The following is a 23,086-nucleotide window of genomic DNA, read 5'->3' on the forward strand; positions in this document are numbered from 1 at the left end:
TACAAAATGAAAAATTCACATTAAGTATTTTTTATTGCAAATCATACAAAACAAACTCCATATCATGTCACAGATAACAATCGAGAGCTAATCCCAGCCTTTATTCAACTCTTATGAAAATGCCTTCTGAAATAAGGAAAGATATGAATCAAGTTTCCATAAGTCAACAGGCAATGAGTTCCATAAAGTGGGACCTAAGGCCAAGTAAATTAACAGTACGAAAACTAGGAATTTCCAGAAGCAATTTGTCAGCAGACCTTAAAGCCCTAACAGGTTTATATACTTTTAAAGTAGTAGAGAAAATTGAAGGTGCTTCATTTTTGTAAAAGCCTAAAAAACTAGTCAGAATCTTAAATGAATCATTTTATCAATTTGCAACAAATGAAGAGAAGCCAAAACTGGAGAAATGTGATCAAACCTTGAGGTTTGAGTAATTAGACAAGCTACAGAGTTCTGAGCCACCTGCAAAGATTTTAAAGTGCAAATGGCTGACCAATCAGTAAAGCACAGCAATAATCAAAATATAGTAGCACAAAACTCTGAAGCATCATCCGAAAATTAGTGGCAGATAACAAATCCCTCAGTCTCCTAATCAAACAGTTTTGAGAGAGAGAGAGAGAGAGAGAGAGAGAAGTCAACACCCAAATACCAAATTTCTGAAAGAATTGGTACATTAGAACCATCAAGAATAAAATTAGGACAATTTTTGTTCTTAATTTTAGACAAAAACAAAAACTTGAGTTTTGGCAAAATTTAATTGAAATTTGTTTGTAGCTAGTCACCTTTGAACCAGAGTTCTAAGACAGACAAACATTTCAAAACTTCATCAACTGTAGTATTAATAGGGAAAAAGAACTGCAAGTTGTCTGCATAAATCTTGTATTGTAATCCTAAAGAGGTTAAAAGCTTGCAAAATGGTGTTATGTATAAATTAAAAAGGACATACCTAAAAAAAAAACCCCATATACTCTCAACCCCTACATTCCCACACACTCCCTAACCAAGACATACCGCCATTCAACATTGCATTAATCTCAAACATATCCTTTGACCTATTAGAAAGGTCTCCTGCTTCGACTCTCAATAAATTCTTTAAAAGCACTGCAATCTGCACAGAATGCTACAGCTAGAGTCCTAGCAGGTGTACCTATGTACACTCACATCACTCCAGTCTTAAATTTTCACTGGTTGCCTCTTGAGCAGTGTATAAAGTTTTAAATTGCATGTCTCATCTTCAATGCTCTCCATCAGTTCATTTCCCCCATACTTGCGTCCAGTCTACATCTTTATCAACCAGTTAGGACGCTTTGTTCCAGTAGTCAGGGCCTTAAAGTCCCTTCTTTTCATCTTGTCAAACTTGAAAGTAATAGAAGATCAATGTTTAGAATTGTAGGACCAAAGCTCTGGCCTACAATTCTGGCCTAGTGGTTAAGGTGGTGGACTTTGGACCTGGGGAACTGAGTTCGATTCCCACTTCAGGCACAGGCAGCTCCTTGTGACTCTGGGCAAGTCACTTAACCCTCCATTGCCCCATGTAAGCCGCATTGAACCTGCCATGAGTGGGAAAGCGTGGGGTACAAATGTAACAAAAATAAAAATAAATAACCCTTTCGTCAGTCAGCCTCTTTTGCACAATTTAACAAAAGAACTTAAAACATGGTTGTTCTATGAAACAAATGGAAATTAGGTTTCTTTTCATCATATGCCATGTGACATTTTAAAATTAGTTTTATTTATTCTTTTTTTCCATATTTTGTAGATACGTGTTCATGATCATTTTATATAAGATACGATCATTAGATTGTATAATGTAATGTTTTGTCATTTTTACTTTCTGTGAATGTTCTCCTGTAACCTGCCCAGAACTCAGCTCTGCCCTAAGGAATGCGGAAGAGGAAGTTGAGGTCACAGGTGACCCTGTTAAGACATAGAAGAAAAGAGAAAAAAAATAGTCTATCTTCCACACATGTAAATAACATTTTCTGTTACAATGAGAAAATGGGCCATAAACATGACTAAATATCCAATCATATTGGTGGACAAAGACATTAACTAAGTGCAGTGGCATCCAAACAAAGCATATTAAGCTGTTCTAAGTCCTTGAAGGCTACTAACAGGTCAGAGTTTCAGAATATCTCTAATGTGTAAGAGTTACATAGAAGAATTAGGCATGTAAATCTCTCTCATGCATATTCATTAGGGATATCCTGAAAACCTGAACCATTGGCAGTCCTTGAGGACTAGAAATGAAGACTGAGAATAAAAACCAAGACATGGTGGTATCTCATTGACCAGGCTGTCTTCAACCCACTTGTACAAAGTTTAATTCACATACTCCAATCTTAATCAGACTACCAATTACAGTTATTTCATGTATTACACACTAAAAATGGAAAACAAAAACCCTCAAGATTTATAATCTAACCTGGCACTATTTGATTATTCACAATGAATAATTATGATGCTGAATTTCAGTCTTACTTAAATACCTGTAGTCACAACCAGCTGATAAGAACATAAAAACAGTCATACTTGGTCAGACCGATGGTCCTTCTAGCCCAGAATCCGGCTTCCAACAGTGGTATCCAGGTCACAAGTACCAGAGATAAGTAGTCGCTATGAGATTATTGTTAACATATTTTGAATATAATAAAAATTAAAACGGGCCTTTTAAACTTTGGAGGTAAATGATTGATAGATTGCAAGGAGCTTGGATCTGAAATAGCTGGGGGGTGACAGAAGACTGGTGCTTGTACAACAAGAACAAAAGTGGATTCACCGTTTACAGACATTAAGTCTGGGGTGGCTAAATTCCAGGATAGAATGGAGCCATTTTTTCTGAAGAGTGGGTCTTTAAAAACTTTTAAGATCTTCTATTAGTCAGCTAAAGCTGATGGATAAGTTTGAGCGCTATGTTTGAGATGAGCACGGGACAGAGGAGGAGTTTGCAGGAGTGAAGTGAGGCACTAACATTGGCGTTTTGAAAAGCGTAAGTTGCTGGAAGGATACTTCTATTTAGAATGTTTATGTTATTGTTTGCAGACAGTCGAGTGAATCACAGACCCTAAAGCAGGACCCAAAACCTTGGCCATGTTGGCCGTGGGGAGACAAAAGAGACTGTGCAACTGCAAAGATAAGTTATTGTTTAAAAATTAAAAATTACTTTCTTCTCAAGATTAAACAATACATTGAGGTTTTTATGCCAATGATGAGAGGGAGTAGTGCTCCATGAAGGTGAAAGCCACTGTGCTGTTATTAATGGAGTTACTTATGTATATTTGAGGCTTTTCCTCCATTTTTTTTTTGAAACAATAAGCCAAATAGAGATCAAAGGTTTAGATATTGATAGGCTTCAGTATCTATGCCCCCCATCAGTCTTTCACTTATCTTAATCTCGTCTTTCTTTTCTTCACCTTAGTTGCAATGGGGCACCTTTCTAGAAAACAGCTACTGTAGTTCTGCTGCTCTCCGGTCCGGGTCACCTACTTACCTTCAGAGTCTGCCGTCCTATTCTGTTTGATAACGCTCTAAGTTAAAACATTCCTCTTATGCTTTATTTTCACTGTGAGACTAACTACCTAATATGAAATAACAAACATTTTTATTATCAGCAAAAAGATATACAAACATGAACATGCTACAAAAAGAACAGAAAATAAAAATGTGAGAACTGCAGTTCCCTTTCTTGCATGAAATGTTAAAAACATAATTACCTAATACGATATAAAAGAATTAAAATTACCTTATCTAATGCTAGATGTCTCTTCTTTAATATAGCAAAGAATAAAAAATTCTCATTGCTGTATTTATGACTCACTGACACTCCTAGCCTGTTCCCTAATATAACCATCTAACAAGCAAATGTGCATTTTCTTCAACATAGCACATCTATATATAAACAACTACATATAACAACTGGGTGCTATATTCATAACACTCATGCTCATAGCCCAATACTTATCTGACAGGTAAGCCTGTTTAATTTCAGTTTTCAGCACCGAGAATGTTCCTGGCATTAACATTGGATCTCGAGCAGATCAGACCAGATTTCTCATAGGGCTTATTTGCTTGTAATGAGCTACCTTTCACTTTTCTATCAGATACATTCAGTCAAATCAAGGATGGAATTAATTTTAAGTTGAGTATCGGCCTGAAAAAGAATTAAACACAGTCAAAACAGCTCAGAAAGCATCGGCCCGAACACCGAAGAAAGGTTACTACACAATGCTCAACACAAAAAAACATGCAAATTGTATGCACGCTGTTTGTGTTGAGCATTGGAAGTTAAAGGAGGTGGGACATGCCTTAGGGATGCCCAAAAGAGCTGTGCAGCAGGCACAGTTTTTTTGCGCATGTCCAGTCAAGAAAGATTGGCTGTGGTCTCCGGAGCGGAAACCCTGGGCAGAAAGTAAACCAGACAGCAAGAATGTAAAAATATACAAGTGAAAAAAGTACTCACAACCTCCCGCATCAGGAACTAGAGATCGGCACGGGACCCCTGATATTAAGCAAAGATAAACTGCCACCATCCCTCCTCCACTCCTAGGGAGTCTTCTCTAATTCTGCACACTCAGCCTAATGCCTGCTCGGAGCCGTCGGTAGGTTTTAGGCGTTAGGGCAGGGGATTTTCTACGCCGTTTCTCTGAGCATTGGAGGGAATCATTAATGGCCTCATTTACATCACATTTTAATACTAATGAGCTCGTTTGCACAGAATCATCAGTTGTTGCTTCTGTGAACGGTAAAAGCAGTGCCAAAACCTTTAGTGCATTAGGTGCACAATAACGCGCATGTTGAACTAGCTAAAACCACTCTAAAAGAAATGTTGCAAGCCCGGTTAACTTTGAGCATTACGGCTTCAGTCTCTTACAAAACACCATATTTACGGTCATTTATTTAGCCCACGCTTATTAATTTAACAGCATTAACCTAGTTTCCATACATACAACTCTATGCTCAATAAAGCCTTCACTTGAAACAATATTCTCAGGATTTCTTATTTTATTCCATATATGCACAACATTTTCTTTACACACAAAACACTGCATCTAATTTCTCAAAATTTCCGACAGGAGTTCAGTTTCAACACTACCTTTTATTTCAGATTGATTCCCCAACTGACTCAATATAACTGTGGTGCAGGAGAAAAACAGCTCACCATAACGTTCCCTTGTCAGAGGATATGCATCCAATCAAAAGCATTCATCCCATATGCTGTTTACAATACTGCAGCAGACTCTTCATTAAAATACTTAAATTCACATACACACATATCAACCACTCACTCATTCTTACTACACTAAATATAATCCGTATTTCCACTCTTCTTCCACCTCTGCCATAATCTGTAAGTTATCCATTTTTACTCCCCCTGATATCCGGTTCTAACAGCTAATGCTCATTCAACCATGCACACACATATGTACACACAAAAATAAAAATTCTGAATCTTTGGAGCCTCTGCAACACCTTGCTAGGACCCTGGACACTTATACTGCAGGCCTCCGTTGCCCCGCAAGTATCAGACTAGTCAGCCTCCATTACACCTACGCATGTACAATCTTTCCTTCATGGGCCCCACCCTCCTCCAGTCCTGTTTAAAACCAATTCCACCTCAGTGACGTACACATACACTTTACTGGTCTTTCCAGTACTAATTCTCCCTCAACATTCAGCTCTGCTGCTTCCTCTAAAAGTCTTCGGCACCTTCTCACATGCCTACACACTTCTCTTATTCAAACTCATCCCACTGTCCTAGTCAAATTCCTACTCCAGCTATACATCAACCCCCAAGTCGAAGCCTTCCCTTCATCTTGCCAGTCCCAGGAATTTGAACAAGTCTCCTTCATGGCATGTCTCCATTCCAGCTCTCATGTATGCACGAAATCAAACACTCTGGCCCAGATTCAGCCTAGCAGAGCAAGAGCTGGAATTATTCACTCCCCTTCCCCTCCAACCATGCCATACTTCACTTCAGTAACCCAATCTGTCTCCATTTCTGATCTATGTATACATGTTATCATATGGTGCATAGCTCTGTTCTGACTGGCCCTGCTGTCCTGACTTAGGCTTTGGGCCTTCACACTTTCCTGCCTATGTGCAAACTTCTGGGTCCCTGATTCAGCACATACTATGGCCTCCTCACCATGTGAGCACCCATCGCTCCAGCCCAGGCTCATTTCTGGCACTACTCTCCAGCATCCGACTGCCACCTTTTAAACAAATTCGGGTTCACCAACCCCAACTGCCCTCCAGCAGGTTAATAAAATATATTTTAACCCATAGTTTACAATTACAGAAAAAAAAAACCTCATTGTATCAAAACACCATAAAAAAGTCAAATCTACCTTGAATCATTTCTCTGCCAAAAAATAAAGAGTTGAATGAAAGAGGGTACAAGACCCATTCCTGGACAAAGTTTACTCCAATATATGTACTGAAATTCTCCGATAGTGTGCAAGGTATTACAATTCAACTAAGTTTTTAGCAACCACAGATCCATACAACCTCCACAGTTAAGTCTGGCAACAGTAATGCAAATTCATTTCTCAGAAACCCACAGGCTCAAAATATATTGCTGCTGCTATCCATGAAAGCATTGTTAACCAACAACTTGATAAAAAAATAGACAGAAAGCTTTCAGCTTTTTATTATAATTTCCAGTAACACCTTACAATCATACACTCCATGTAGTATATGCTCACCTGCAGCTGAACAAACAAAGTCCTATCAAGCCTTCATTTTACCTGGGTAACTTGATTTTTTTTTCCTTTAAGAGAACAAGAAACAACTTTGGAACAGTCTTCTAAGCAGTATCCCAGAGATCATCAAGTTAGTGAGTAGGGTGGGGTGGGAGTGGGGGAAATGGTGGGTACTTCTGCTTAGCAATATATAGTGACATACGATTTCCTGTTCCCACCAAAACCTACACACGTTATGATTTTAACTGGTCTTCATGTTACTGGCTAAACATCTGTCAGGAAAAGTCCATTTTGGCTTCAAGACACTGTTACACAGTGATCCAAAGTTCACCATCGGCCTGCTCCCTTGCTTAGTTTCTTTGCCCGAGATGAACCACAGTTGAAAAAGCAATGTCTCTCACTGTGCCACCCTTAAGAATGATCAGTACATCTTCTGGCGGCTGGGCAGGATAGCTTCCTTGATGAAAGAGAAGATCACAAGAATTCCTGAACGCTTGCCTCTCTTCCCTTTGGTAAAGTAGTTTGATACTACATCATCTGTGAAACAAACAAAAGATTAATGGGGACACAGAATACTGGCTATTTGCACCAAAGAGAACTACCATACTTCCTAAGTTTTATCTATTCTGCCCCACAGCATGACGACACATTTCCATGATGTTCATAATAGCCCAGATCAATTGTGAACTGTCTTCCCTTCTAGGATATGAAGGCAGACTATTTTTTTTTTTTTTTTTGGGGGGGGGGGGGGGGGGGGGGGGGAATCACATCATATGGAGCAGAATCTAAGCCTTCTGCTATAGTTTTGTTCATTTTCCAGAAAAGAATTGTGCTTTTATTTTGCAATTTTTCAGCTCAGAACTGATGCATGGTTAAGTGTCTCACTAAATTTTTCATATTAAAAACAGAAATTGAGCAACAGACAAGTCTGTCCCTTCAAACAAACACTGACAAACGTGTGAGACGCAACTCTGTTTTATAGGTCAATATCCAAGAAAATGTAAGGAAAAAAGGGAGGAGTAAAAGTAGTTAACACAGAACTAGTTTTGCCTCTTAAGGGGCCGATACACAAAACTTATCAGGCCAGCAATGTGCATTTTTGACTGGTTCCAGCCAGTTCAGCGAGCACAGTATTCAGTGGGAGATGCACAAAGGGGCTCTGTGTGCTTTTTATCATTCCCAGCCGACAACAGAAACAGTATGCTAATCTACTCAAATGAGCTGATCAGTATTCAAATATGCATTCTGAGAGATGCACAGCCATTTATGAGCTATGCAGAGAAAGGCCCGCCTACCTTTACCGAGATAAATTTTAAGGGAGGTCTGGAGCAGTCGTAATATGACTTTCCTGCAGGGTTTTGTCATAAACTGCACTGCTTCACACCAGCTTGTGGGCAATGCTTTCATCAGCTTTGACTGCCATTGCAGGACCTTCCTCTTGGCTGTGTCCTCTGATCTCTTTAACCCCCCAATCTTCTCTTTCCAGCCCATAGAGTTATGAAGGACATAGGAAAAATGCCTCTTGCCCGTGTCCACTGCCACTCATGTCCCCTTCATCCTTCTCCCTCTATCACAGCTCCATCTCCTCTTGGGGGCTGGGGGAAGCTTCATGCATGTATGAAAACTGTGTGTGCAAAAAGCTACACAGAACTTTCATACATGCACAAATGAAAAAGAACCCTAGGGAGATTGTTTGTCGAGGATAAGCAGGCATATGATTCTCACATGTGGGTAACTTGATCCACTTTGCCCAGTTCAGAGCTTGTGACATGCTTTTACACAGCTATTTTGAGTGTGAGTGCCTTCCCGCCTGCCGCAAGAGCACGGGACCATCAGTTTTCTTCTTTCTGCGGTAAGGAGTGGACACATTTCTCTCTTTTCAGGTGCTGGTTCGGTTTTCTAACGCATCTTCTTTTTGTGCCTTCCCAGTTTCTCTTTGTTTGCTTTATTCTGTACCTCAGGGGTATTCTTCCTCACTTTCCTTACAGTTTTAGTTTACTCCCCCCCCCCCCTTATTTTTTTTTTTTTAGGTTTGCTTTATTAACTACACTCAGTAGGCCGCATTTAGGCTTCAGCTTTGGTCACGTTCTTCCCTTCATTTTTCTCTGGTGCTTTGCCCATTTTTGAGCACCATTGAGTTTCTTGATTTAGCCACAGCTGTTTTTCCTTCCATGCCATCAAAGAAGGTTCCCAGTGGCTTTAAGTGCTGTACCCGGTGCAATAGGATCATCTCTGCCAAAGACACCAATTCTAGGTGACTCCAGTGTTTGGGGCCTAAGCATAACCCCTCTGTCCTCTGCATGTTCGTATGAAGAAAAGAACAGTTAGCAAGAGAATTTCAAAGGAAAACATTTTGAAGCCAGGTCTGAAACCTCAGCATCACTGTCAGAGTTGGCATTGGCATCAAGTGTGTTGGTCCATATTGTTGCGAGATCCTTAGAGTGGGTCTTCACCTGCCTCAATGTTGGCTGCAATACAGGCCCCCCGGGACTTACTGGCATCGAACCAGACCGTCAGCACCTAGGAGCATCGGGAAGAAGCATCGGCCATCGATTGCTCTTGACACATGGTGCCGGGAGGACTGCTCCCCCTACATACAGGAGGTGCTGATGCATGGGTCTCACTTTGACCCCACAAGTTCAGCCTGTTTCTACACAGACGCCCCAGCTTTTCTCGATGTCACCCTTCAATGAGCGTCTCTGAGCCTTGCTCCCTGAACTTTTGGCATGGTTTATAAAGTCTATCAGCATCTGAGGTGCTTGCGCCTGCCTCTTGCTGCTGTCTCTTAGGGTCATCAGCCTGCAGTGAGGTCTTTGACGTCGGTGCCACTTGCGGCCTCGGTGTTGACTGCCGCCTGTGCTGTCACCCCTTTTGACAGCTATAAAATTCTTTCCTGTGAACAAAGCACCTAGCTCTGATAGCCTCTTGGCTGAGTTTTATAAAGCTTTCTCTCTTGAACTTCCATTGGAGGCCAGAATTACCTTTAAACTATATGTATTTGTATACCAGATCTTATATGGTATGTCTCCTTCATATATGCAAAACCTCACTGACCTGCCTAAATGAAATACTTTAACCAAATCTAGAGAGGACTTATCTCTTCACTAACCTCGTTGTAAGAAAGTTATCTACAAATCTATTCATACTGCAGGCTTTTCCTATCAAAGCACTAAGAAACAGAATTCATTACCTAAACATCTTAGAGTCCTAGTAGACGTAGAGGGGCATTTTCGATATGACGTCTCCGAATAAGAAGGTCATTTTTGAAAAAGAAAAAAAAATATTTTTTTTGTGAAAATATTGTTTCGAACAAGGTTTTGTGCTTTGGGCGTTTTGTTTTTTGGTCCATTTTTTAAGAAAAAAAAAATGAGTAAGTGCAAAACGTAGATATTCATAGCATTGGGATGTAGTTTGCATCAGCATTTTTACTAGCCTGGACCCCCAAACCTCCCAGGAGAGCACTTCATAACAATACTCCCAGGTACACATCTCACCTTTGCTCCCTTACCTTGTCCCCCTGAGCCCTCTAAAACACACTGTTCCCCACTACAATAGCCCTTATGGGTGAAGGGGGCACCTATATGTGGATACAGTAGGGTTTCGGTGACTGGAGGGGGGTCACAGTTTCCATCACAAGTGTGACAGGTAGGGTTTCAGTGACTTTGGGAGGGGTCACAGTTTCCACCACAAGTGTGATAGGTAGAGGGAGATAGGAAGCCGAGTCCCCCACTCCATAGTGCAGTGCACCGACAACTACACTACTCCAGGGACCTGTGTGCAGCTCTAACAGACCTGACATTAACATCTGAGGCTGGTAAGTCATAGTTGTAGTCACATTTTTTTTTTTTTTTTGGGGGGGGGGGGGGGGGGGGGGGCTGGTTGATAAAAAAAAAAAAAGATACCAACAAGTTTTTAAGGAGGGGGGATCAGCACACCACAAAGTATAGCTGGTGCAGCAAGTGGCTGGTTGGGTGTGCTGGAGAATTAGTAGTGCCTTGGTTGTTTCATTTTATTGTCATTCAGCCAGGTGGATACTTGTGTAAATTTGTCATTGAGAGTCTGGATCTCCCAGGGGTTAGATGGAGATAAGGGTGCCAGTATATACCCACAAATGATCTACAAACATGGATCTCAGTTTGTTTTTCTTATGATTAATTTAGATCTGGTTGTTTGCTTGGTGAACATCCCTTTTACAGAATATAGTATTTACTTCTAGGGGAACTTCCATGGCAACTGTGCAATGAAGTATTTTTGCATAATGTACATTTCCCCTCCACAGAAGAATAACCATGCTTCTCAGACTTGCTGGAAGAGAAAAACAAAAGTGGCTGTGTGGTCTGCTTGAAGAGTTGGCTCCACTGGCTTGCTGGAAGAGGATGGTTTGTGTGACTACAACACTTGGTAGTCACACAAACCAGGCACTGGGGTGGTCAAAGAGGAAGAGTGATTGCACAGCTGCTAGGGGATAAGAGGAGGAACAGATGCAGCAGTTGGCACTTTAGCTGTCCAAATCTATGTCAGGCTGAAGGCAGAACAGGAGCTGGGAAGTGGATTAAGGTTGGGGAAGAGAGTGAGCTGAAGAAGTTCAGCTTGGGAGAAGCAAAATTGATGATGAGGAATCCAGGAGAGAGAGAAAGAACATAATGGGGCAGAGCAATGGATAGGGTGACAATGCAGGGAAAAAATTTGAGACAACTAATTTGGGGAAAGATCCACGGAGAGAATTTGAAGTCGGACTAAGTACTGGTGAGGGACTAAACCTGGGGATAGGGACGTTAGGATGGGGGGGGAGAGAGAAATGAGGGCTGGAGAGGAACAGGAGCTTTGCAGTAGAGTCTGGGTAGGAAGGTGAGTGCGCGAAAGTGAGCGCTAATTGTGTTGTGTGGAAGGAGAACTGTCATGATGTAGTCTTTCAGTTGGAACATGCATGAATTCTATGCTTTTTTTTGTGTTTATAGAAATGGTGTAACGTGGTTTACTTGCTCTGAGAAATCAATTAAGCAGCTTTTTAGTACATATTTAGACCATCAGCTTACACAGCACACTTTTGAATTGGTGAAAGCAAGGATATTTTACATTAAAAATATTTTGGATTGCCTTTACCCCTGATGAAAACATGACCATAATTTTATAATCATTTCACATAAGAAAAACTGTTCCTGGTGGTTTGCCTTCTCTCACTGCTCTTTGGTTCCTGATGTTATATGCGAGGTGACATCTTTCTGCCAATAGAGATGGATCCAATTGAGATGGATGCCTAAAGCTGTTGTCAAAGGAAAATGCCATACCAAAACAAACCTCTGAAAAGAATTAAAAAATAAAAAAGAAGGTCCATATTGACTCCACAACTTGTACCTATTAATTAGGCTCTTAATTAATTTGAAAAGCTAGTAATGTTATCTAAAGTAACTCATTTGGACAAAAGAAATCAAATTGGAAGTGTTTTCTAACATGGTAGGAGACCCTTTTTCTAAAAGATGAGTAAGCACAGCACTGTCACAAAGACTAATCCTCCATAGCTTAGCCACCCAGCAGAGAGACCCCTTTCCTTGAGTAATTCCTTGTCCTATCCCATAGCACTAGATATGAAAAGATAACCCACAAGATACTAATAAATCTCACAGGTAACAAGCCTATTGCTTTCTCACCAAAGCACAATATATAACCATTAGGGCTGGTTAAGGACTGAGGAAGGGTCTCCAACTAATGTTGTACAGATTTAACATAGCCTTTTCCCTCTCCTCAAAAGATGTTCTCAGCTCAGACTCCCTCTCTTCACAAGTTAATATTTTCCTTTCCTTAATGAATAGATGGTTAAATATTAAAAACCTTTACCCCCTTGCTGTACTGTTGACGGGAGGACATTCTCTCCAGCAGACAGCGAGACGAAAAAAGCAAATGGAACAAGCCACAGGCAGAATGTGAAATATGCAAGTACCTGTCAGAAAAAAAACGAGTTAAGAACACAGCAAATGGAGGGCTAACACTGAAAGAAAGAATTATTTGAGCTAACAGTCAATGTCAGGGTGTACAGACTAACAACATACAAGAACCCAATGGATAGTAGTAACACAAGAGACATTTTATCCCTTTAACTTTAAAATTCAAGAACACTTCGATATTTTTAGCACCACTAACACTAGCAAAATTTTAGATAAAGTTGATTTTAGAAGTACCTTAAAAAGTGCAAATTAGGCAAGTACCCTATACCAGCATATCATAAGCCATGTTAGAGAATATACTTGCAAATACAGACCACAAAGCAAGTTCAACGTTCCACATCGCCTTTTGCATAACTTTCTTACTTACACTAGCTACCAGGTTCAGGAAAGAACAAAGCTTAAGCTGTTAAACTTTGGCCTTTTATGTTCTCAGAAGTGTGGAACCTGTCTTTTTGAAGAACTGACTTCTGCACTATTGCATTTGCTCGTCAGCCACAACCAAACCTCTCTAAGAGGAGAGCACTGCAGATTGAGGATTTTTTTTTTTGCATCAAATGCCATTTGATTTATATTTTTAATTTTTTTTTTTTTGTAATATTATTTTGCTGAGTTAGCTGTTGGCTTTAATTTTATTGGCTTTAGTAAAAATGGCTCAATTTTATTTTTCTCACTTTTTTTTTAATTAACAAAGCTCATCTTATTGCTTCATCTAGAGATTTCTTTTTTACATCCATTTCAAAGGGAGAAGAAACTTAAACTGTTTGAAGTCCCAGAATTTCTGGGTTCTTAGTTTCCTCTGCAACTCTTTTCTACCTTCCAAATCCTCCTTTTTAGACCTACCCATCATAAGCTCAATTAATTAGAAGTGTTTGCTACTGATTGGAAGGGAATTTAAAGAAATAAGACCAATTTTAGTTATTTGTTAAGAAAGAATTAAATATACTTCCCTGGGCTTTAATTTGTAAAATCTTAAACCTCAGAGGTTAGGCTGCAAAAGAAACAGGCTACGTTTCACACATTAGATGGAGAAATTAGGTCTTACTTGATTCTTCCCATTATTCTAGAACCTGTAGGATAGGTGTCTCCATCAACCAGCAGGTGGAGGTAGAGAACTGAAAACTGAGCTGAGAGACATCTCTCTTGGCATCCAGTACAGCTCCTCAGTATTTACTTAGACAAGCAATAACGTGAAACTTAGAATAAACACAACAATCATAAACAACTCAGTAACCTAACACTAACCAGACAAGCAAAAATGTGTGAACCTCTCACATCGCTGGACAACTAGTAGAGAACAAGAGGTATGCAGACAGCACCATGCAAGGTGACAGTCGTTATTTGACCCATTACTTTGCACCAACTAAATATCTGAGAAACTTCAGGTGGGCCTCTGGAATAGACGGAAAGAGAAATGGAAAGAAAATTTATCAGATAAGACCTAATTTCTCATTCCATTACATAGCTTCTCACTATTCCAGAACCTGTGGGATGTTCAAAAGCAATCCCTAGAGTGGGTAGAATCCTGGTGCAGCCACCCTAGATCAAAGCCACAAAACTGGCTTCCAAGAGCACCGCAATGTCCACCCTGTAGTGCTGGAATGTGTCGACCATGCTGCTGCCTTGCAAAGTATCTGCCAGAGACAGTAAGGTAGTCTCCGCCCAGGATGTCTTGTAGAATGCCTCGCAGAATGAGCCCACTATGTCTGAGAAGCCTGCTTCCCTGAAAGCACATAAGCAGACACGATAGCAATTGTGGGCTTGGAAAATATGAGGCCATGCCTCTGTTTACCAAAAAGCACAGTGTTCAATTTGTGAAACACATTTGTGACTTCCAAATATCTAATAAGGACTCTACACACATTAATACATAAGTACATAAGTAATGCCACACTGGGAAAAGACCAAGGGTCCATCGAGCCCAGCATCCTGTCCACGACAGCGGCCAATCCAGGCCAAGGCACCTGGCAAGCTTCCCAAACGTACAAACATTCTATACATGTTATTCCTGGAATTGTGGATTTTTCCTAAGTCCATTTAGTAGTGGTTTATGGACTTGTCCTTTAGGAAACCGTCTAACCCCTTTTTAAACTCTGCCAAGCTAACCACCTTCACCACGTTCTCCGGCAATGAATTCCAAAGTTTAATTATGCGCTGGGTGAAGAAAAATTTTCTCCGATTTGTTTTAAATTTACTACACTGTAGTTTCATCGCATGCCCCCTGGTTCTAGTATTTTTGGAAAGCATGAACAGACGCTCCACTCCACTCATTTTATATACCTCTATCATGTCTCCCCTCAACCGTCCCTTCTCCAAGCTGAAAAGCCCTAGCCTCCTTAGTCTTTCTTCATAGGAAAGTTGTCCCATCCCCGCTATCATTTTAGTCGCCCTTCACTGTACCTTTTCCAATTCTACTATATCTTTCTTGAGATGCGGCGACCATTGAGAAGCTTCAAGGAAGAATACAGAGCCTCTTCGCCCTCTCAGTGAAAGGATGAAAGCTCCACAGATTGGTTAAGATGAAATGCTGATAGCACTGTGAAAAGCAAAGGGATCTTGACAGAGCCTGAAGGTCCTAAACCCCACATGCCGATGCAAAAGTCACCGTCAACGCTAAGAAACTAAATTTGAAAGATAATGAGGAGTCTAATTATTGACCAGTAGTTTCCATTTCCCTTTTAAATAAGGTAATGGATGGCTTGGTTACCCTAACAATTAATTATGTTTTTGGACAATTACAATATACTACGAGTCAATATCTAGTTTTAGAGCAAAGTACAGTACTGAGGCTGTTCTGGCTACTCTAATCTTGGAATTGAGATTGGGTAATAAGGTGATTATTTTGCAGTTTGATATGTCAAGTGTTTTGACACAGTGGATCATAACATCTTCCTGCAACTTCTGGTAGGCCTGTCTTCAGTGCCAGGCAAAATAGTGAAAACTATAACAAACAAAATTATAGAACATGTACACAAACATTGTTTAATGAGACAGCATGGATTCAGCCAAGGGAGGTCTTGCCTCACTAATTTGCTTCATTTCTTTGAAGGTGTGAATAAACATGCCGATAAAGGTGAGCTGGTTGATGTAGTGTATCTAGAGTTTCAGAAAGCTTTTGACAAAGTACCTCATGAGACATTCCTGAGAAAACTAAAGTCATGGGATAGGAGGCAATTAACTTCCGTGGATTAAGAATTGGTTGCTGGACAGAAAACAGAGGGTAGGGTTAAAAGGCCATTTTTCTCAATTGAGGAGGGTGAATAGTACTAGTTAACGTATTTATAAATGATATGGAAATTGGAATTGCAAGTGAGGTGATCAAATTTGAAGATGATACAAAACTATTCAAGGTTGTTAAAACACGTGCGGACTGAAATATTGCATGAAGACCTTAGGAAATTGGAAGACTGAGCATCCAAATGGCAGATGAAATTTAATGTGGACAAATGCAAAGTGATGCATATTGGGAAAAATAATCTGAATCATAGTTATCTAATACTAGGGTCCACTTTAGGAGTCAGCATCCAAGAAAAAGATCTAGGTGTTGTTGTAGATAATACGCTGAAATCTTCTGCTCAGTGTGCGGCGGCAAGCAAATAGGATGCTAGGAATTATTAGGAAAGGGATGGTAAGACTGAAAATACTATAATGCCTGTGTATCGCTTCATGATGCGTTCAGTTCTGATCACCGTATCTCAAAAAAGATATAGCGGAATTAGAAAAGGTTCAAAGAAGAGCAACCAAATGATAAAAGAGGATGGAACTCCTCTCGTATGAGGAAAGGCTAAAGAGGTTAGGGCTCTTCAGCTTGAAAAAGAGGCGGATGAGGGGAGATATGAGGTATGCGCTGTATTTGTGTCCGATTCTCTATTTGATTGCCAGAGCAAACAGCGAGTGCAGATTGTGCCATCTGACAACTAATCTAGGAGCAAGTACTGAGTTATGATTTCCTAGACCCCTGATGCAGGCTGGTTAGGCTGAAACACAAGTCGTGTCGGGTCTCTCTATTGTTTTAGAAGACTTTTGAATAAAGACATTCCTGAACACCATCTACGTGAGGTTCCTTTCCATTGCTGTACTGTTACCTGGTTGGTGTTTTTAACTTCAAGTGGAGCAATTTGCCTTCTGTTTGTGACTGAGGTCTACAAAATCCTAAGTGGTGTAGAATTTTATTATTTATTTATTGCATTTGTATCCCACATTTTCCCACCTCTTTGCAGGCTCAATGTAGCTTACAATACATCATGAATAGTGGAAAGATGAAAGAAAATATACATTTAGTATTATAGAAGGGTCTAGAGTAACATGATAACTAAAACCATGATGGTAGTTTAACAAGCAAATGTTGTAAAGCAATTCCGGATATACGTTTAGGAATTCATATTTGTTGATCTTTGTGGTATGTCTTGTTGAAGAGATGTGTCTTCAGTAGTTTGCGGAAGTTAGTTCATAGATCGTTTTTAAGTTGCGCGGCATCGCGTTCCAGAATTGCGTGCTCAAGTAGGAGAAGGTTGACGCATGCGTTAGTTTGTGTTTTAGACCTTTACAATTGGGGAAGTGAAGATTAAGGAATGTGCGGGATGACTTTTTAGCATTCCTGGGTGGTAGGTTTATCAGGTCTGACATGTATGCTGGGGCGTCTCCGTGGATGATTTTGTGAACTAGGGTGCATATTTTGAACATGATCCGTTCTTTGAGTGGGAGCCAGTGTAGCTTTTCTCGCAGGGGTTTAGCACTTTCATATTTTGTTTTACCGAATACGAGTCTAGCTGCAGTGTTCTGAGCTGTTTGAAGTTTCTTGATTATTTGCTCTTTACAGCCAGCGTAGAGTGCATTGCAGTAATCTAGTTGGCTGAGTACCACTGATTGTACCAGGTTGCGGAAGACGGCCCTTGGGAAGAAAGGTTTTACTCTTTTTAATTTCCACATTGAATGGAACATCTTCTTGGTTGTGTTTTTCGCGTGATTCTCAAGTGTTAGATGTCGGTCAATGGTAACTCCAAGAATTTTTAGGGTGTCCGAAATTGGAAGATTCAATTTTGGTGTGTTAATGGTGTTGAATTTGTTCGTGTTATGTTGCGAGGTATTAGGCATTGGGTTTTTTCTGCATTGAGTTTTAGCTGAAAAGAGTCCGCCCTTTCTGCCTCGCCTCTCCCTATGCTTGGACTAAACTTCCTGAGCCCATACGCCAAGCCCCCTCCCTGCCCATCTTCAAATCCTTGCTCAAAGCCCACCTCTTCAATGTTGCCTTCAGCACCTAACCATTATACCTCTATTCAGGAAATCTAGACTGCCCCGATTTGACTGTACATTTTGTCCATTAGATTGAAAGCTCCTTTGAGCAGGGACTGTCCTTCTTTGTTAAACTGTACAGCGCTGCGTAACCCTTGTAGCGCTTTAGAAGTGTTAAGTAGTAGTAGTAGTAGTAGTAGATACCATTGGAAATTTCCTTTAAATCTTGTTTAAATGGGATGTAGATCGTTACGTCATCTGCGCATACGTATGGATTATGGTTTTGGTTTGATAGTAGTTTCACCAATGTTATCATCATTAAGTTTAATAAGGTCGGTGAGAGGGGGGATCCATGTGAAACTCTGCATTCAGGTATCCATGTAGCTGATGTAGTTGAATTAGCTGTCACTTGGTATGATCGTGTGGTTAGGAACCTCTTGAACCAATTGAGAACGTTGCCTCCAATTCCGAAGTACTCGAGGATGTGTAGTAGTATTCCATGGTCAACCATGTCGAAGGCGCTAGACATATCAAATTGTAGAAGTAGTATGTTCTTGCCAGTTGCAATCGTTTGTTTAAATTTAATCATGAGAGTAACTAGTACCGTTTCCGTACTGTGATTAGATCGGAATCCTGACTGGGAGTCGTGTAGTATTGAGAATTTGTCTAAATGGTTTGTGAGTTGTTTGGTTACCATCCCTTCCATTAGTTTGGTTATTAAGGGGATGGATGCTACTGGCCTGTAGTTGGTTAGTTCACTGGCACTCTTCTTTGCGTCTTTGGGTAAGTAGAATGTTTCCTTTCTCCTTCGGGAAGAGTCCAATTTGTAACATATAGTTCACGTGGTTCGTGAGGTCTATTATAAATTGTTGGGGGGCAGATGTCATAAGGTTGTCTGGGCATATGTCTAGTTTGCAATGAGATTTTGCGAATCTTTTGAGCGTTTGGGAGATAAGATCCTCCGATAATATCTCGAAGTTGGTCCAGGTTCTGTCTGCTGGGTATACTCCAGGGTCTGGGTCTAGACAGTCGAGGAGTTCGGCGTAATCAGTGGTACTGACCAGTATTTTAAGTCGCAGTTGTATGATTTTCTCATTGAAGTATCTTGTAAGATTATCTGCTCCTGGTGTACCTCTGCTGTTGGTTGTGACTGGTGTGGTACCTAGTAGTTTATTCACGAGTTGGAAGAGTTTATGTGTGTCTTTGTAGCTTGGTCCGATTTCAGTTTTATAAAATAGTCTTTTAGTTTGTCTTATGGTGTATATATATTTTCTTTGAAGTTGTTTCCAGGTGTTAAGTGTGGGGTCGTCTTTCTTTTGAGTTTTTTCAGTTCTTCATTGAACTATGGTGTTGATTTCTTCCTGTGTGAGGTTCTGGTTTGAATTGGGGCAATGTTGTCTAATATTGATCTACATCTATTGTCCCATTCTAGGAGGAATTGGTTTGTGCCTGCCTTGTTGTCCATCCGTTGTGGTAGATCTGTTGCCAGAATATTACTGGGTCTATTTTTTCTCTCGTGGTGTAGGTTTTTCGTTCTTGTTGAATAATTGTGTTTTTCGTTCACCATTGAAGGGAGATGTGTGCTTTATAGTGGTCTGACTACGGTGCGGGTGTCCATCTTGTACCTGTTAGTGTAAGGTTTGAATCTGGATCGAATTTGTCTAGTGTGTGTCCTTTGTTGTGAGTTGGTTGTGTATCTGGTATGTGAAGATCCCATAGTTGTAGGAACTCTCTGCATTCTTGGGTGCTTGTTAAGGCAGGATCTTCAAGGTGCAGGTTGATATCTCCTATTATGATAAGGTTTGAGGTGGAGACACAAGTTTTTGAAATGAAGTCCATGAAGTGTGTTTGGGAGTCTTGCCAGTTGCCTGGAGGTCTATAGAGTAGGATTACGTTAAGGTGTTCCTGCAGGTTTGGGTGATTGATTTTTACCGAAGCGATTTCAAGTTGTGGTATAATGGATTCAGCTGAAGTAAATCCATTTTTTACTTGTTCCAAAAGTACAAAGACTAGGGGACACTCGAGGAAGTTACATGGAAATACTTTTAAAACAACTAGGAGGAAATATTTTTTCACTCAATGAATAGTTAAGCTCTGGAACTCTTTGCCGGAGGATGTGGTAACTGCTGTTAGCATTTCTGGGTTTAAAAAAAGGTTTGGACAAAATTCCTGGAGGAAAAGTCCATAATCTGCTATCGAGATAGACATGGGAAACAACTGCTGGCTCTGGGATTTGTAGTATGGAGTGTTGCCACGATTTGGGTTTCTGCCAGGTACTTGTGACCTGGCTTGGCCACTGTTTGGAAAACAGGATACTGGGCTAGATGGACTATTGGTCATACCCAGTATGGCTACTCTTATGTTATGAGCTCATTTCCATGGCAACACTTCCATTTCCGCCATCACTGACTTCAGACCCTGGGCCTGCCTTGACTGAGAAGACAAATCTGATGAACCAGCTTCAACCTCCTGCGCTCTTTGAGGAAGAACCTCCCCCATGTTGTGTCGAATAGAACCCCTAGATACTCCAGCATCTGCAATGGAGTTAGTCTGCTCTTCTCAAAATTGATCACCCAACCCAATGATTGCAAAATACACCACCACACTGTAAGAATAGCATGACTTACAATGAGTCAATTGTTGAGATACCGGTGAACTCTGATCCCCTGGCGCTGAAGAAAGGCTGCCGCTAACACCATAACCTTGGTACACGTTCTTGGAGCCGTGGTGAGACTGAAGGGTAAAACCCTGAATTGAAGCGACGGCTCAGCACTGTACAACATAGAAACCTGTGATGCGGCAGCTATATAGGTATATAGAAGTACACCTCCTTGAGAATGAGGGAGGTGAGAAATTCTCCCACTTGAACTGAGGCAATGACTCTTCTTCGTGTCTCTGTGTGAAAGCAGAACACTTGGAGGCAGCGGTTTAGACCTTTGAGATCTAAGACTGGACAAAAGTTGCCTTCCTTCTTTGGGACAACGAAGTAGATGGAGTATCTGCCTTGTCGTTGTTTAGCCTGGGGAACTGGAACAATGACCCGCAGCACAAGCCTGGAATCCACGGTGGTCTGAACCTCAACCGCCTTAGTTCCCTTTTGACAAGGAGACTGCAAGAAGAGAGGAGTGACCAGGCAGGAAAACTCCAACTTGTAACCTTCTGTAAGAATATCCAGAACACACTGGTCTGACATGAGTTTGGCTCACTCCTCCTGAAGATGTACCCCCACCGGAGGAAGAGAAGAGTGGATCAGCCTCGTATCATTGCAAAGCTCTGGAGGCATTGGGTGCTCTAGCTAAGAGGAGGATTTCCAGTCCGCAAAAAAGGAAAGAATGGCGTGCCTGAAAGCAAGACTTCTGACCATACTGCTACTGACCAGACTGGTACCATCTGCTGTCTTAAAATCAAGAACCCCCCTGAAGACAGATGACCAGAGGGCTTTCGGCTTGTCCTCCAGCAACCAATGTGGCTTAGCTTCCCCCAGATCTTTCACCAAGTTACTGAGATCTTCTCCAAAAAAGCCACTTGCCCAGAAACCGCAATTTAACTAGATGAGTGATGATGCATCCGCTGCCCAATGCCAAACCAGAGTTGCTGACGTATCATGATAGTCAAAGACATAATGCGGGCAATAACCCGTATCATAAATAGCATCCTCCAAGTAGGCCAACCCCACTTATAACTGGGCATTATGGGTGCCCGTCTTGTGTTACCGACTACTGATACCACTTCAGGCATGCTCTTGCCACAAATAAGCTGCCCAAAGAGGGCACTTCAAAGGCTTGTTTCAGCGAGACTTCTAGCTTCCTATCATGAAGGTCTTTTAGGAAAATGCCCTCTTCCACCGGCAAGGTGGACTTTTTAGTCGCCACCATAACCAGAGAGATTACCCTGAGAAGCTGCAATTTATCTTTCTCCTCCAAAACTAACAGGTAGAGGCAAGCCATGGCTCTTCCCACTCTCAGCTCAACCTCTGGTGAGACCCATTCTGCTGTAATCAGGTCCTGAATATCTGGATGCATAGACTTTAAAAGGACTTCTAAGCCCCTCTCATGATCAACAAAGATGGAATTCCTGACACCGAAGCAGACAGCTCCTCAGTGGAGAGCACCGCCAGTGCCTTAGAAATAAATGTTCCGAGTTCCTCTTTATGAAACAACCTCGGTACTTTCGGATCCTCTCCCTTCTCTAACATCTCCTTCAATGATGGCTCCTCTGAATAGACAAAGGCTCACTCCTGAAGGTCTAAACGAGATCTCTTAAGAGCCAGAGGGGCAGCAGGGTGGAAAACTGAAGCACCTTGCAGCTACTCTGTCCCTGCTTCAGTAAATAGGCCTGGTGCAAAAGTAATATAAACTCCGAAGAAAACAAAGATCCTGATGCAGTTGAATCCTCTGTTGGGCCCTGAGGCTGTAAAATTGCGACTGCGCTTGGCGTGTGATCTGCTAGAAACTGCTCCTCACTGCCAGTCAGCCCCAACAAAATGGCATCTGTTCCTGCGCGCTCTGTCACAAACTGCGCATGGCCCCGCCAGAGAGTCCAAAGACCCTGACGACCCCAGCATATTTGGATGCCACGCCAAATACAAAGATGTGCTGCCGCTGACCGCTTCCTCCACATCCTGCGGTATTCTTGGCTTGCATGTCCCACAGTGGGAACACTGCTTAACTGCCTCCGCGGAAGTTAACATTCACCCCAACTGTCACAAGCACAGCACAATGTGTCCCAAGTAGTGAGTCAGGATCTCTCCCCTGCACCAAGAAGAACCTGCAGCCCTCCAAGCTGTTCCGAGTCAAACTTTAGGTCAGACTTACCACTGCCAGCTGCTCCCTCAAGGTCACAATCTCCACAAGCCTTACCACAGATGTGAAAGGCTCAAGACTGATACTCTGTTCCACACTCTCCAGAAAACCTCTTTTTTTTTTTTAAGGTTGTGTTGGAAAAGGAGAGTTCCCCAGGAAACAGGGGATATATGTGAAGAGAGGAAAGAAGTAAATTCATGGAGCACCAGACACAGGGATCTGAAGACCTCCAGATACAATTTTGCAAACTCAAGCCACCCACAAAGCTCAACTAGGGACCAATTGACCAACTGGACCAGGAGCAAATCACTCAGAACCAGAATCTGAAAAGTGTGTCCATCCATCTGCTGGACCAGATGCCAAGAGAGATGTCTCAGCTCAGTTTTCATTTCTCTGTCTCCACCTGCTGGTT

At 41.4% G+C, this 23,086-nt stretch overlaps 1 protein-coding gene across 1 annotated transcript in view; it reads right to left on the reverse strand.

Moving 5' to 3' along the window:
• Window positions 1–6,631: 6,631 nt before the first annotated feature.
• TEX261 (testis expressed 261) overlaps window positions 6,632–23,086 on the reverse strand; it is a 46,588-nt gene continuing 30,133 nt past the window's right edge. The window contains exons 5-6 of the mRNA XM_030190975.1: window positions 12,537–12,639; window positions 6,632–7,238 (exon numbers count right to left, since the gene is read on the reverse strand). Of these exons, the coding sequence (XP_030046835.1) occupies window positions 7,123–7,238; window positions 12,537–12,639 (219 nt within the window). The 3' untranslated portion in view covers window positions 6,632–7,122. The remainder of the gene's footprint in view (window positions 7,239–12,536; window positions 12,640–23,086) is intronic.

This window comes from Microcaecilia unicolor, chromosome 2 (genome assembly GCF_901765095.1).
Source record: "Microcaecilia unicolor chromosome 2, aMicUni1.1, whole genome shotgun sequence".
Lineage (NCBI taxonomy): Eukaryota > Metazoa > Chordata > Amphibia > Gymnophiona > Siphonopidae > Microcaecilia > Microcaecilia unicolor.